At 43.3% G+C, this 15,710-nt stretch overlaps 1 protein-coding gene across 1 annotated transcript in view; it reads left to right on the top strand.

Annotated features, from left to right (window-relative positions):
* The first annotated feature begins 2,565 nt into the window (after positions 1 to 2,565).
* The window catches only part of GOT1 (glutamic-oxaloacetic transaminase 1), a 31,225-nt gene continuing 18,080 nt past the window's right edge, over positions 2,566 to 15,710 (top strand). The window contains exons 1-2 of the mRNA XM_020996758.2: positions 2,566 to 3,008; positions 15,086 to 15,267. Coding sequence (XP_020852417.1) covers positions 2,750 to 3,008; positions 15,086 to 15,267 — 441 coding nt within the window. The 5' untranslated portion in view covers positions 2,566 to 2,749. The remainder of the gene's footprint in view (positions 3,009 to 15,085; positions 15,268 to 15,710) is intronic.

Raw genomic sequence — 15,710 nt, forward strand, 5'->3', positions numbered from 1 at the left:
TGCTCTCTGCCTCAGTTTTCTCATCTATAAAATGGGGATAAGAATAGCACCTACTTCGAAGGGTTGTTGTGACAATCAAATGAACTAATATCTCTAAAATGTTTTATAAACTTTAAAGCACATAAAAGTTATATATTATTAGTAGTTATTAAGAGATGTCAGAGAATGGCAAAAGCCAAAAGTTTCCTTAGTCTTTGGGATCTGTGTTGGACAAGCTGGCTTTTAAGGTTTCTTCCAGTTACATGTCCTAAGATCCTTCTTGTAACTTTTCCAGAGAAGAAAAACACCACCATGCGGAAAGGACCAATGCATTTGAAGTCAGATAACCTGGATCTGAATCTTGGCTCTGTCATTTATTACCCACATGACCTTAGGCAAGTCACTTCTTTTTTTTTTTTAAAGCAATTGGGGTTAAGTGACTTGCTCAGGGTCACACAGCTAGTAAGTGTCAAGTGTTTGGTCTGAGGCCGCATTTGAACTCAGGTCCTAATGACTTCAGGGCCAGCGCTCTATCCACTGCACCACCTAGCTGCCCCGAAGTCACTTCTCTTTGTGTATGGTTATCTTCTGTAAAATGAGGGGGTGGAATAAGATAACCTCTAAATTTTCTTCTAGTCCCATTTCCTATGCTCTTTCTAGGAACTCTGCCAGAGAACAAAAGTCAATACCAATTTATAAACTCTGAGTTTAAAGCCCGCCTGACACTTATTAGCTTTATGACCCTGGGTAAGTCACAACTTCCATCCACCTCAAGTTCCTCTTCTGTAAAATGAGGATAACAACAGCACCAAACTCACAAGGTTGTTGTGAAGAGCAAATGAAATAATGTATGCAAAGCATACTTTGTAAATGCTATTATAACAATAATTATTATAATTATTACTATTGCAAGGAACAATGATTTGGAGTCAGATGACCTGAATCTGAATCATGGCTTTGTCAGTTTTCAGAGGAAGAAATCCAAGGTACCAATAACCATATGAAAAATACTCTGAATCACTAATAGAGAAATGAAAATGAAAGTAAATAGGAGGTTCCTTGAGGTATTCATCAGATTGCCAAAGCTGACAAAAGGGTAACATGCCAAATGCTGGAGGGACTGTGGGAAAACAGGTAAATTAATGTACTACTGCTGGAGCCATGAAGTAGCCTAGCCATTCTGGAAACAATTTGGAATTATGACTAAAAAGCTATTAAATTGTGAATACCCTTTGACCCAACCATACCACTGTTAGTTTTATATCCCCAAAGAGAGCAAAGAAAGAAGAAAGGCACCCATATGCACAAAAATATTTATAGCAGCTCTTTCGTGGTGGCAAAGAACTGGAAACTGAAGGGATGCCCATCAAACAGAAAATGTGGCTAAATAAGTTATGGTGCATGTATGGGATGGAATACTATTGTGCTGTAAGAATGATGAAGGGGACACTTTCAGAGAATGTGGGAAGACTTGTATGAACTGAGACAGAGTGGGAAAAGCAGAAGCAGGAGAACGATTCATTTAACAAGAACAATGTAATTAAGACAAACCACTTTGAAAGACTTGGGATCTCCCATCCATCTAATAGAACCAACCACAATTCCCAGGCACAGAAGTAGAATCATGCAGCCCGCCTACTGATAGAAGGAATGGACTCAAGTGTATGGATGCATGTGTTTTTGTTTTGGACTTGGCCAATGTGACCCAGGAGCTGGTGGAGTACAAGGCCTGGAGTCAGGCTCATCTTTGTGTGTTCAAATCTAGCCTCCAACAGTTACTGCCTGTGTGACCCTGAGCAAGTCCACTCGGTTTGCCTTAGTTTCCTCATCTGTAAAATAAGCTGGAGAAGGAAATGGCAATCCACTCCAATATCTTTGCCAAGAAAACCTCAAATGGGGTCACGAAGAGTCAGACTCGAATGTTTTAATGTAGATATTTGTTTTGCTCAACTATACATATTTGTAACCAGCCTTGTTTCTCTTGTCTTCTCAGTGGAGGAGGACATGGGAGGGGGAGGAGGTTGAAGGGAAGTTTCTGAAAATAAAAATTAATTTAATCTTTAAAAAAATCTTAGCCCTGGCACGACCTTTCTGTGCCTCGGTTTCCTCATTTAGAAAACGAGGGGTTTGGCCAAGCTGGTTCCTAATGTCCCACCCAGGGCTAAATGACCTTTCATTCCCCGGCACGGACTTCATGTGCCATAGCAGACATTCGCTGTAGCCCGCGGACGACGGCGCAAGAAGGGGACGTGCCCAAGGTCGCCGGCCCCCGCGAGCCCCGAAGTCCTGGGCCCCTTTTACTGGACCGTAAGCGTGCTGCCCGCAGCGGGCGAAGTCGGCCAGCAGCTGCTCCCCCGCCGGGCTGGGAATGCCAGACCCTGCCCCAGATCTCCCCTCCAAGGTCAAGCACGCCTCCAGCGAGACGCCCACACAAACGCTCGCTCCCTGCCGGGGTTCTGGCGGCGCATCACACAAACCCTACCCTCTCACGCTCGCCTTCCACCCCGCAGCCCCGACTATGTCGTCATCGCCGCCGGGCATGACGTTTGCAGCTATAGGAGAATCTTGCTGCCACTCGGCACCAGCTCCCGCGCGCACCTAAGCCGGCTAGGGCTCCTCCTCCCCTCCCGACTTCCCAGTAATTGGCCGCGATCGGGTTGGCGCAGGTGATCGGCCCTCCCCGGAGAGCCGCTCGCGACTGGCTGAGTGAAGGCGCGGGTTCCCGCCTCCCCCTCTACCATTGGACCGCGGCTTGCACCGCCCAGGCCCAATGGCTGAACGCGACAGTCTCCTCCCCACCAAGCCGTCTGCGCAGCGTCTTGGGCACGATAAACCTTCTGTCAAGGACTTCAGGATCGGAACAGGACCTGGAGCCGGAGGATTCCGAGCCCTTGTCGCCGCCCTCGGCCTCGCCATGCCGTCTTCCATCTTCGCCGATGTGCCCCAGGCGCAGCCAGTGCTCGTCTTCAAGCTCACCGCAGACTTCCGGGAGGACCCAGACCCCCGCAAGGTCAACCTCGGAGTGGGAGGTGAGGATGCTGCGGGGGCGGCCGGGGGGAAGCATCGCCCCATCCCGCAGCGCCTCGCAGCTGGGCCTGGGGTCCGGCCCTCCTGTTTGTAAGGGAAACAAACTGAGGCGGGAAAAGGGAAAGGATAAAGAGGGAGCCCTACTGAATGGGAATGCAGCCCCCGACACATCCGCCCTCGGAGGGACCTTGATCCTGAAAGGGGGGAGGGTCAAGGCTCAACCCCGACCGCGGTAGTCGCCGCCCGGGCCCCGGCTGGAAGCTGGGTGCGTCTTACTGTACTCCTGCTGCCCCACCAGGGTTTTGGCTTAAGGAAGAGCCCTGGATTTGGAGTCCTTGGGTCCGGCTGGGTGACCTTTTCCTTCCTCTGATATTAGCATAATAATACCCTCATTTTCTCGGGATCGAAAGGGAGTGGGCTCTGGAAATGTTGATGCAGAATGTCCGCGTGGATTGTGGCGGCCCATTCCGCCGGCACTCGTTTACCGGGAGAATGCCTCTTGTGTTCTGGTGACCTTGAGCAAACTCACTTTGCAAATAAGGGCCAAGGACACCCTCCTGGTGTCTGAGAGACTTGGTGAGCTGACTGCGGCCAGCGGAATGACCTCCTTGAGTTGCAGCGTCCGTCCTTGCGTGTGAAAATGAAAAAGGTGGCCGTGATGGCCTCCGAGGTCCCTTCTTGCTGTAACGCGACGTGATTTATTTGCTATTTCAGCATCACCACGTGGATGTTTGAGCTTTCGTAGGTAGTTTCTTGCCCTGTCTGTCCAAAAGGCTGCCAAGTAGAGGGAGAAGTAACCTGTGGGAAGAAACACAGATTAATAGGGTTGGAGATGCGAGGGAAGAAAAGTGGCTCAAGCCAAGGGTGACTCGAAGGAGGGTTGGTTTTTCTCATTGTAGCCGTTCTTTGTACAATACAGAAATGCCACCTGTACACAAGGAGGATCCGTTTTAGGGATAAGAGATGGCCAGAGACAAAATGCTTTATCGGACAGTAGAGGGGAGGAAGTGTTTGTTTGAATTATCCTGAATGGTGGTGGCATAATCATCTGCAGACAGTTCTTTGCCTAACCCTATAATACATACATTCTGCTGTGATTTTTTTCTATTCTAGAGAAATGATGTTCGTCTGAGGCAGGGGTGGGAAGCCTGCGGCTTCAAGGCCAATGTGGCCTTCTAGGTCCTGGGGGTGGCCTTTTGACCGAGTCCACGTTTGGATTCAGTCAGAGGGCCGCACTTGAGGACCTAGGGGGCAACATATGGCCTTGAGGCCGAAAGTTTCCCACCCCTGATCTAAGGATAATCCTCTTTAAAAAAAAAACACCTTATAGGAAGTTATTTGGGTTTTTCTTCATATTATAACATATTAATTTCTTTGGTTCTAAAGTTGTAAGGCAAAACAGTTATCTCAGTGTTTCTTGTTGATGTGGAATAGATAGATTCTGCCTTTTCTAGTCTGAAACCCTTGAGTTAGGGTCTGATAATAGTGGTGGGCACATCTGTTTTTGTAATAAGAAAAAAAGCTGTTGGGACTGAGCTTTGTTGTGATGTCTTTGTAATGTTCATTTTAGGGGACAGCTAGGTGGTGCAGTGGATAAAGCACTGGCCCTGGAGTCAGGAGGACCTGAGTTCAAAATAGGCCTCAGACCAAACACTTGACACTTACTAGCTGTGTGACCCTGGGCAAGTCACTTAACGCCAATTGCCTTAAAAAAAATTTTTTTTTAAAAAGAATTTCAAGTAGCTCTCTTTTTCCAAAGTTTTCAGAAACATTTTATCTGCTGAGGGGGCAAGTTGGGGACTCCCAGTGTGGAAATTCCTTCCACCATGCAGACCTGCCGCTTCTCTTAGCATTGCCTGGCTGCCCTGAGAGGTTTATCAGTTTACCTGTGGTCACAGAGCCTTGTCAGAGGCAGAACTGAAACCCAGCTTTTACTGACTTCAAGAACAGGCCTCTCTCCACTTCATCATTAGGATTCAGAAGCAAAGAATCTTAGGTTCCCAAGACCATCTAGTCTCATTTTGCAGATGAGGAAACAGACCTAAAGAGGGAAAGTGAACTGGCCCCAAAGTCACATTCAACAGCGTTACAGTGGCATTTTTAGCATGTCATGTGAAGTTTTCAGAGGCATTTAGATTCTGGGTGCTAAAACTATTCATTACCAAATCTTCACTCAGGGCAGCACCACTGTCTTAGTGATCTAACTGGTTGCATTAGTAGCCTGTACACGGCCTCTTTGCATCATTGCATCTGTGGATTATTGTCTATTTGTTTATTTGTACTTTGCTACTATACTTTCATAGGCCTGAGAATGTAAGTTTAACAATTTCCTTTATGGAGAACTTACAACTGTGTAAGCAAATTGCTTCAAGGGAAACCCAGGGGAGATGCCCAGCCCATTCTACTGTAATTGTTTGCTTATTATTGTAAATTTGTCAATGATTAATGCAGTATAGTTCCAAGAACCCCTACTACCTAGTCTTTGAATCAGAACGACTGCATTTGAATTCTAGTTACTAGGCCTACTTACTTGACTGTGCAAGTAGTTATGAATCTCTCTGGGGACTTAGGAGTCCCCTAATTTGTAAAATGAGAATAATAATACTACGCCACTCATGTTGGGGGTGGGGGGTGCTATGTAAATCTTGTTTGGCAGATTGGTCTATAGTGGATAGAGTGCTGGGCCAGGAGTCAGGAAGACTCAACTTCCTTAGTTTAAATCCTATATCATACACTTAGTAGCTGTATGACCCTGGGCAAGTCACTTAACCTTGTTTGCCTCAGTTTCTTCATCTGCAAAATGAGTTGGAGAAGGAAATGGCAAACCACTCTAGTATCTTTGCCAAGAAAACCCCAAATGGGGTTACAAAGACTCAGACATCACTGAAAAAAAATGACTGAACGTCAATAAATCTTTTTTTGTGTGCAAGTCACAAAAGAATTTTATTAGGAAAAGTATTTCCTGCAATTGACTACTAGATAATTAATCCTATTTAACTAAAGGATTTAGTTTTTAATGTACAGATCCATTAAAAAATGACCCTTTTATTTTCCAAAGCAAATTGCTTTTGTTTTATTCTTCATGGCAGATGAGAAATGGTTTTACTTCTTTCCATTTAAATATTCAAGAGAAGTTCTAAGAAATATACTTCCTCTTCCTCTTCTACCAGCCCCTCACCCCCCACCCCCAACTGTCTAGGATTAATGAAATATTGCCTTGTCTTTTAAAGTTAACATCTGATATGGAAACATGGGAAACAAACTATAAGCTTTAACACTAATTAAAATGAAACCTATATTAAATATTGTTTAAATATTAAACAGTAAACTTTTTTTTCTTTTACTTTAAATATTGACATCTTAGTTTGTCATTAATGGGATCCTGAAAAGACCTCGGCCTGGATCACTCAACGCTAACCAAATCTTAACAGTGCCATTTAAATGACCTATTGTTGTTATAATCTATTTAGCCAAACTCATTCTTGTACTCAAATAGTTTCTTTCCCCAGATATTTGCTTCTTGCCGAGATACTTCAAAATTTGACCTTTTAGTTTATTGCTAAAGGGAATTTATGATAAGGAAACTCCCTTAAATAAAATAGTCTTAGATTTAGAGATCTGCCTGGGGGTCCTGAGGGATTGAGTGTTTTTCCCTGTATTGTCCTGCCAGCATGTGCCTGAGGCAGATTTGAAACTTGGTTATTGAGTTAATGAAGTTTCGTTTCCATTTTTTTTTTGATGTAAATAGTGTTTTATTTTTTCCAATTATACATAAAGACAATTTTAACATTCACTTTTTATGAGATTTTGGATCTCTCTCCTTGACCCTCCCCTAGATGGTAAGCAATCTGATAGAGGTAATAAATAGTTTGTAAGGGCCGCCTATTATGTGTAGGCTCTGTGCTAAGCACTGAGGATACAGAGAAAGGTAAAAGACAGCCCTTGCTCTCAAAGAGCCCACAATCTAATGGGGAGGCAACGTGCACGCAAACTATACACAAACAAGCTATCTCCAGGATAAATTGGAGATAATCAAACTAGGAAGGCATTAGCCTTAAGGGGATCTAGAGAGGTTTCCTGCAGAGGATGGGATTTTAGTTGGGATTTGAAAGAGGCCAGGAGAGTTTGGAGGCAGAGATGAAGAGGGTGAGCATTCCAGCCACTGGATGGCCAGAGAAAATGCCTGAAGTCGGGAGGTCTTGTTGGAGGAGCAACAAGAAAGTCAGTGTCAACTGTACCAAAGAATATATTTGGGGTACAAAGTGTGAGAAGATGGGAAAAGTTCTTCCTGACCTACCTCTCATCATAAGTTAAAGAAATCTTAAATACGTATAGTGTAAGAATGCAGTATTCTTAAAACCCTAGTGTTTGTTGGGTCATAACCATGTAAGAAGGATCGTGAGAATTATTTAATTTTCTGTGATCTTCCCTTAGTTTATATTCAGCGTAGTTCTGAGTTGTCCCTCTGAGGGGGAGTAGATAGAACAGGAAAGGAGTAGGTTGGGACTTGCATGTCTTTGTGGGTACCCTTGAGCTAATTCATCCTCTGGGCCTTGTTTACTGCCTCCTTTGGACTCTCCTGGTCTTAACAGGGTGTCTTAGTTTATAAAGTCCTGCAAAGCTAAGATCCCTGAGACAAATCTACCAGGGGGCCAGGAACAACTGACCACAGATACTCAATTTCACTGGTACAACTGCCTCTTATTGAAACCCTTTAGCTCTTTGTTAAAGTCATTAGGCAAAGGGCCCTGATAATAGGGTCAGACCTGCATATATGTGGGCCACAGTTTGTGTGGGAAAAAGAGGAATCAGCAAAAGGTAGCATTAGTCAGTTTTCCACGTGCAAATTTGTATTCACTCTCAAAAAATGCAAAAGGTTTTTTAGGGCACACTGAATGTACTAGAGATTAAGTAACCATAGCCATTTCTAGATTTCTCTACAAAAAGAGAAAATTTCTTATTTTACTCTTCTTTTGGACTCAACCATGTTATTCAATTTATCATCCATTTTATTCGCCAGTCTTGGCTCTGAATGAGTTTGGCCTGCTTCCAGAAATGAAATCTACTCTACAAAGATTGAAGACTTGCTATCACCACACAGGAATGCCCTCCAAGCTCTTAAGGAGAGCTCCAAAAATAGAATGAATGGTAGCAGCTTCATTGCGGTAAATATGTACCTTCCTTACAGTGAACCACACTATTGGCATTTTTTAAAAATCAAGCATCTTATTTTAAAGTTATACTTCACAAATTAACCTTTCTATTTTTGATAGGGGTACTAGATTGGTAACTGGTCCATTGAATGAATGAAGAAAAAGGTCTTCAGGTATTTTACCATGCAACAAGTATATAAAAGTGAGGCAGTACAGGCCAGCTAATTGGTGGAGATAGCATATACAGCACATATAGATTGTACACAGTAGCAGCTGGGAAGGGAATTTTGATCTGGGAAGTTAAAGGGAGGGTGAGAGGAGCCATATTACAGTTGATTGTCAGGCATGGTGTGTCTCTCAGTTTCAGTCAGCATTTGACTTCCGTAATAACTTTGTAGATAAAATGATGAAATATGGACTAGGTGAATGGGCTGTTGGATGGTTTCATGGATCAGCTTGGTATAACAGAAAGAACGATGGACTTGTGTGTTGTTGTAAGCAAAGTACTTTGTAAACCATAAAAGTGCTCTGTAACTATGAACTGCTGTTCTTATTATTTACCTTCTCAAAGAGTGTTGACTAGTGCCTTGGTGTCAACTTAATGCAGCTCTGGTGGAATTCCACAGGGACTTTGGGCCTATTCTTTTCCTTTTCCTCTCTTATCAGTATGTTTACTTTCATTAGTCAGCGAGAGAAAACACTTCCAAGCAAAAAGGCTCTTAATGGAGTAATGTGGTTTCCAAAAAATAGCAATAGAACATTGCCACTCTAAATCTGGGTCATGCTGTCCCACCACCAGAGACACATACCTATCACTGGGAACAGTGTACTCACCTAAGGAACATGCACAGAGGAGTAAACATGCCCCTGGCTGGGCATACATTTGGGGGAAGGAGGTCACACAGGTAGGGAACAGATTGGTACATTCAGGGAAAGGCAACTTGTGCCTCCCATGCTGTAGGCCCTATTCTTTTCAACATTTTAATCAATAATTTGGACAAAGGCATGCTTCTAACTGTGCTGGTAACAGAACTGGGGAGAAGAGCTAATTGGATAGGTGATAGCATAATGATTCAGAGTGGTTCTAACAGGCTGAAACCCTGGCTTGGGTTGAGTGAATTGAAATTTAATAGGGATAAGTATAAAAGACTTCATTTAGGTTAAAAAAAAATCGGTTGTATAAGTACAAGGTAGGACATGCATGACTACTCAGCTGTTCATTTGAAAAAGATTTGAGGGGTTTATTTCATCACCAGCTTAATGTGAATCAGACTATAATGCAGCTACTAGGAAAGCTGATGCAATCTTAGGCCACTGCATCTAGATCATGGGGAACAGTAGTCCCTTTGTCTTTCGTGCTGCTCAGTGCACATCTGGAACATTGGCCTCAGTTCTGGGGGCTGTACCTGAAGAGTGACATTGCTGAACCAGAGGTGGAAGATTGGGATGATAAGGAGATCTGGAAGAAGACAAGAGCAAGGGGAACAGGATGACTGGTTTTTAGGTATCAGAAAGGGAGTCACACAGGAGGATGGTGTGTGCTTGGGTTCTGTATTGCTGTAGATGTCAGAATTAAGGACAGAAGTTATGGGGGGGACATTCTCAAATTATATTTAAAAGAATTTTTTCTTATAATTACAGTTGTCTTAACAGTGCAATAAGCAACTTCATAGAGCCTTAGGACTAGAAGGAACCTTGTTCAGTAGTTTCATTTGTGTCCAAGTCTTCATGACCCCTTTTCTTGGCAAAGATGCTGGAGTGTTTTGCCCTTTTCTTCTCCAGCTCATTTTACAGATGAGGAAGTGAGGCAGATAGGGTTAAGTGACTCGCCTAGGGTCACACAGCTAGTGACTGAGGCCAGATTTGAACTCTGGAAGAGGAGACTTCCTGACTCCAGGCCTGGTGCTCTGTGCACTATGGCGCCACCTGTCTGCCTAAGAAAGAACCTTAGACCAGAGGTTATCTAATTCACCCCCTTCATTTTTACAAATAAGGAAACTGAGCCTCAGAGAACTTGAATGACTTACCCAAGGTCACACAGGTTGTAGGTAGTGTGAAAAGCTTCTAAAACTTAGAGGTAGCTTGGTGCACTGAAAAGTAGCTGGACTTGTAGTCAGAGAACCTGGGTAACCCTGCCTCTACCACTTATACTTTTGTGACCTTGGGAAAATCACTTCTAAAATAAGGGCTTGGACTAGATGACCTCTGCAATCCCTTCTAGCTCTGGTCTTGTCCATCACACTCCATCATGTGAGGTAATGGACTATCGCCTTTAAGGCCTCACAAGCAGCCACTAGAGTACCATTTGTTAGGATGCTCCAAAAAAGATCCTGGCTGTCATCCAACTCTAAGATATGGTCATAGATTGTATAAATCATAACTGTCACAACTACTCTGGAAAGTAAAGTAATAAGCAGGAATTTGCCCTAAGGCAAAGATGATGAAATAAATGTAATTTAAATTAACAAATAAATAGCCAAGGATCAACAGACACTGGAATATAAGAAAATGCAGCAGGACCAGAACTGTTTGTGGCAGTGAAGCTGTTGCTGTCTGAGAGGTTGTGACCCCTCAAAGACTGAAGTACATGATGGGTCATCTGGAATGAATTCACAGACTCAAGCATTCTTTAAGTCAAGTTGGCAAAAAGTTTATTGTTACGCTTTTCAGCGGGCAAGGATTCTTAAGGATCCTGCAACCTTAGAGTGGTACAGTTAAAGTTTATATAGGATAAAATACAATAAAACATGTGCCAAATATGCTAATTAGATGATTCAGGTGAGATTAGGGAGTGGTTAAGGAGGGGTCAGTTCTTAAAAGAACATGCACTTCTTATACCTACTGCTCAGGCATTTTACCCAGAGTTCACTAGGAAAAGCCCACAAGGGGGGGCCAAATGGAGGTGTGGTTTTAGGCCTGCTAAGTCACTAAGTTAACTAGAGTTCAGGGGTAACTGAGAGTTGTCCAGTCTGCCACCAATCAATGTCTTGTTTGACAATATAGATGTAGGGAGTACCCGTATGTGTTAAGTCTAGAATACAGTTAATGAGGAGCGCAGGATGTAGATAATGAGGTAGGGCGGTAGTATAGATAGTCCAGTGCGTAAGAATGTCTTTATGACCCAGTACAAAGCCAGTTTTTTAAACTAGTAATTCCTTTAGGTGCTGTTTGAAACTGTACCTGGGAAAGAGAGAAGGGTCTTGCTGGGGCCCACTCATGAGTAATTGCTAGGCACAGTGTCTTTGGGCTAGGGAGAAACTGTCAGGGATAGTGTTTCTGAGGCTAGGGAGAAATTGGGGTCCAAGTACAAGCACCCCATCAAAGCTTTGGATAATTGAATAATGCTTCATTGGAGGGTTTTTGCCAAAGGGCTTTGCTCATGATTGATTCTAGCAGGTGCTAGCTGTGTATGGCCAACAGAGTTGGTCATTGGCCTTCTGAACCTTCTCTGCCCCCACCTGCTGTTTTCATATTCATAGGAACAAAATCCACCCCAAAAAGGTAGCAATCTTTTTCTGAAAATTGGAAAGCTTTCATTTCAGCGAGGGTACGCCTGAACTATTTTATCATATTCATGCATATTTTCTCTATTCACCCCAAGTAGGTAACATGTCTGGTGACTTATTATCATCTATACCTCAGAGTAGTCATGGGAAATTTCTAATATATTTGGAAGAGAGTATGGAAGTGAAGATTTCTCTTATTAAAAGAGTTCCAGGTAGTTGTATTAGGCTCAGACAGGGGGTAAGAGCAAAGATAACCAGTGGAGAGTCTTTGTGCTCTGACAGTATCCTCATAAATCCCCACAAGCAAGGCCAGGACTTCGGAAGCCACTTTGGCTGCAGATCTGGTTGGGGCTGGTTTTGTTTACAGGTGGGGTGGGGTTTAGCGCAACCTGATTGAGAGTAAGTGCCGCCAGGACTAGGAATGCCAGGACGTAACCAGAATCCCTGACATTGCTAGGATTGTGCTTTCTCTCTGTGTCAGTGTGGCCTTTGGACGGAGAAGGTAATATCACATCTGATGTTAACAATATTCCTGTCAGTAGCTTCCCATAGTACCTGGCACAGAGTAGGTCCTTCAGAAATACTTGTTGACTGATGCCTCTGCAATAAAATGCAGACTGTCATTTAAGGCAACTCACAATCTGGCTACCTTTCTAAACTTTTTTCATATTACTACCTACAATGTACTCTACCTTCTCACCATGTTGCAAGAGTGATTTTCCCCTAAAGGTGTTCTTTGGGCCCACCTCCGAAGTGCCCTTCACCCAACTAGCCTATAGTGCTTTCTTTCTTCTAGATATTCCCTAGGGCACTTTACTACTTATCTGTGAACTTTTAACCTTCCTTCTGTAGAATATAAGCCCCCTGAGAACTGGAAGGAGCTTCTTTGTCTTTCTGTGTCCTTATACCCCTTAAGAGATAAGAATTGAATGGCTTTGCTTGTCCCTCAGACTCTTGCCTGACTTTCTGTGCTTTTGGTGTCCATTAAGGCAGAGGTGTGGAACCTGCAGCCTTCAGGCCACTTGTGGCCCTCAGAGTCTTCAAGTGTGACCTTTTGACTGAATCCAAACTTCACAGATTCTGTCCAAGGGTCACACTTGAGGAACTAGAGGGCCACTTGTGGCCTTAAGGTTCCCCACCCCTGCACCAAGGCTTAGTGACTAAGCCTTTGGACCTTGGTTCTGTCAGGTGGAATGAGCGAGTTTCATTAAGCTGCCCTTAATTTCTTAGGTGTTTGGGTAACATCAATTATATGTGGCTTTTGAGGGTTAAAGGGGTTGGTATAGTATTGATTAATCCGTGGTACAAATGCAGCCTGGAGGAGAAATGGGAGTTATATGGTTAGAGCGGTTCAGGAGTCTTTTCCTTTTGTCGTGGGTACTCAGCTCTAAGGAGGGTTTCTTACTTAATGACAAAAAAATTATCCAATGTCATTGATAGTATTCCTGCCAATCATACTTAGCAACACACTGAAACATTTTTAAAAACTGATTTATTACTGTGCTCAGAGCATAGGCCCATGGTATAAAAGATCCAGTGGGCTGGGAGCAGCAGTTTGAGCAACATTATATAGGTCTCAGGTACATCTGCAAGATGAATACCATGGAATTTGACCTGGGATCAAAGGGGAAGGCAAAGATTTGCACATCAAAGAACAGAGAGCAGAAAGGGAAGATCTTTATCAGGTAAAATTATGAAAAGGAATAACTATTGTAGATGAAACTGGAATCTGTAGACTAACCATTGACACTGGAGCTGTCACTAGTTCCTTGACATCATAATTAAATAGAGGTAGTAAAGCTGATCCAGAAATTCTGGCATCCTAACCATTTAATCACCTGAGCTAAACTTTTGAGGTCTCACCTAAATTCTTCAGGCTCCAGCTAGTAATGTGATCTGCTGTTTTAGGCAAATGGAGGTAATAAAGCCAAGCCAGAAAGATTTTCTTAAGACACTAACTTGCCTCAGCCTGGAAGTACATGTAATAGGGGTAGGTGGGAATGAATGGTATGAATTCTTGGAGCGTTCAGACTTTGGCCACTCCTCAGGTGGAATTAGGTTTGCTGAAGACTCAAAGAGGGGAAACTTGAGTTGAGCCTTAGGGGAAGTTGGAGGTTCAAAGAAGGAATACATTTTTGTCATGAGAGACAGCCTGTCCAAATGAATGGAGGTGAAAGATGGCATATTTGTTTTGGGAACAGCAAAATAGGCTAGTTTAGTTGGAACAAGAGTGAATGAAGGGGAGTAACGTGAAATAAATCTAGAAAGGTAGATTGAGAGAGTATTGGTATATTGTAAAGGATTTTATATGCCATGCTGAAGAATCCATTTAACTTAGAAGTAATGGGGAGCCACTGAAGAATCTTGATTAGGAAAGTGGTGTGGTTTGGTCTAAGATTATTTTAACTGCTATATGGATGATGGATCAGAGAGGTAAAGAAAGGAAATAGGGAAACCAATTAAAAAGCTATCGGAATAGTCCTTATGAGAGGTTACGATGGCCTAAATGAGGGTAGTGACTGTGTGAGTGGAGAGGAAGGTAGGTGCAAGATTTGTTTCATAGGTACAATCAACAAGACCAGTAACTCCTTGGATGTGGTGGTTTGAGGGAGAGAGGAATTGAGAATGATTCTGCGGTTGCCAAGCACCATACCTGGAAGAATTGTGATATCCTCAAAAACATGTCGCAAAGTTTGGAGGAGGGGTGGGCAGCCTTAGGGGACTGGGCAAGGGGAGAGGAGGGAAAACGTCTTCTTTTTTCACATTTTAAGATGCCTATGGGATATCCAGGAGATTTCTGTTCATGCACAAGTTGGGCTATTTTGAGACAGCCCTTCCAACTCTGCAGTTCAGTGATTCTAGGAGTTTTTGTACATTGACCCTTACTTGAAGGAGCAGTTGATGGCAGTAGCAGCTAGCTACCTGTTTTTGAAATGTAGGTGTATTCCTAAGTTATCTTTGGTTATTAACTAGTAATGTGTACTCTAGAGAAATGAGATACTGCTTCTTCTACCCCTTTCTGCATTCGCATATAAATTTGTAGGAGCAGAGTGTATCTGGTGCCTGAATTTTTCCCTATATAGGCAAATTTCTTAGGCACATTTGGCCCAGTTTGAGAACATTGATTTTGACCGCTAGATATAAGGAGAAGTTAACTGGATATGAGGGGCTAGATAATATACAGAAGGAGAAAAGACTGATTTTTAATGATAGGAATGAAACATCAAGAATGTAAACCCATCCCAATGACACTATGGCCTCAGCAGAATGCATAAGGTTTCTTTATGGTGATCACTTTACTGTAGGACTTTATTAATGGTTTTCTGTACTGTATTGGAGAAGGAGGCAATAAGCCTCTTTGTCGTGCCAAATTTTCATACAAAGGGGGATTCTAGTAAGATACTCCTCTCTGTCTTGCAGCATATCGCACAGATGATTGCCAGCCCTGGGTTTTGCCAGTAGTGAGAAAGGTGGAACATCAGATTGCTAGCAATGACGCTCTAAACCATGAATACTTGCCTATCTTGGGATTGCCAGAATTCCGGAGCAATGCTTCCCGCATTGCTCTTGGGGATGACAGCCCAGCTATCAAGGAGAAGCGGGTAAGTTCTGGGTAAGGAATCATTTATCCTTTAACAGCTTGTGCAGGAAATTCACATAAGTGATACTTGGAAGTAAACCAAATGCTAATGATAAGCAAGACCAGGTCAATAACTGCAGGCTGCTCACTGTGTAGAAAGCATGTCCCTGCTATACGTTCTTGGCTGACTAACACTGTATGTGCATTAACTTGGACTATACCACTGCCTTCTGATTTTGCAAACATCCAGTTCCATTTGGTCACCTAGCTGTTAATTCCAACACGTTAGAAAGTTCCTAATCAAACAAGTATCAGACGGTCCCTATTTTGTGTTTACTGTGCCGAGCACTGACGGCTAGCTAGGCGGTGCAGTGGAGAGAGTGCTAAGCCTGGAATCAGGAGGACTCATCTTTCCGAGGTTCACATCTGGCCTCACACACTCACTAGTTGTGTGACCCTGGGTAA

Source organism: Phascolarctos cinereus, unplaced genomic scaffold, assembly GCF_003287225.1.
Source record: "Phascolarctos cinereus isolate Bilbo 61053 unplaced genomic scaffold, phaCin_HiC Scaffold_3;HRSCAF=262, whole genome shotgun sequence".
NCBI classification, from domain to species: Eukaryota; Metazoa; Chordata; class Mammalia; order Diprotodontia; family Phascolarctidae; genus Phascolarctos; species Phascolarctos cinereus.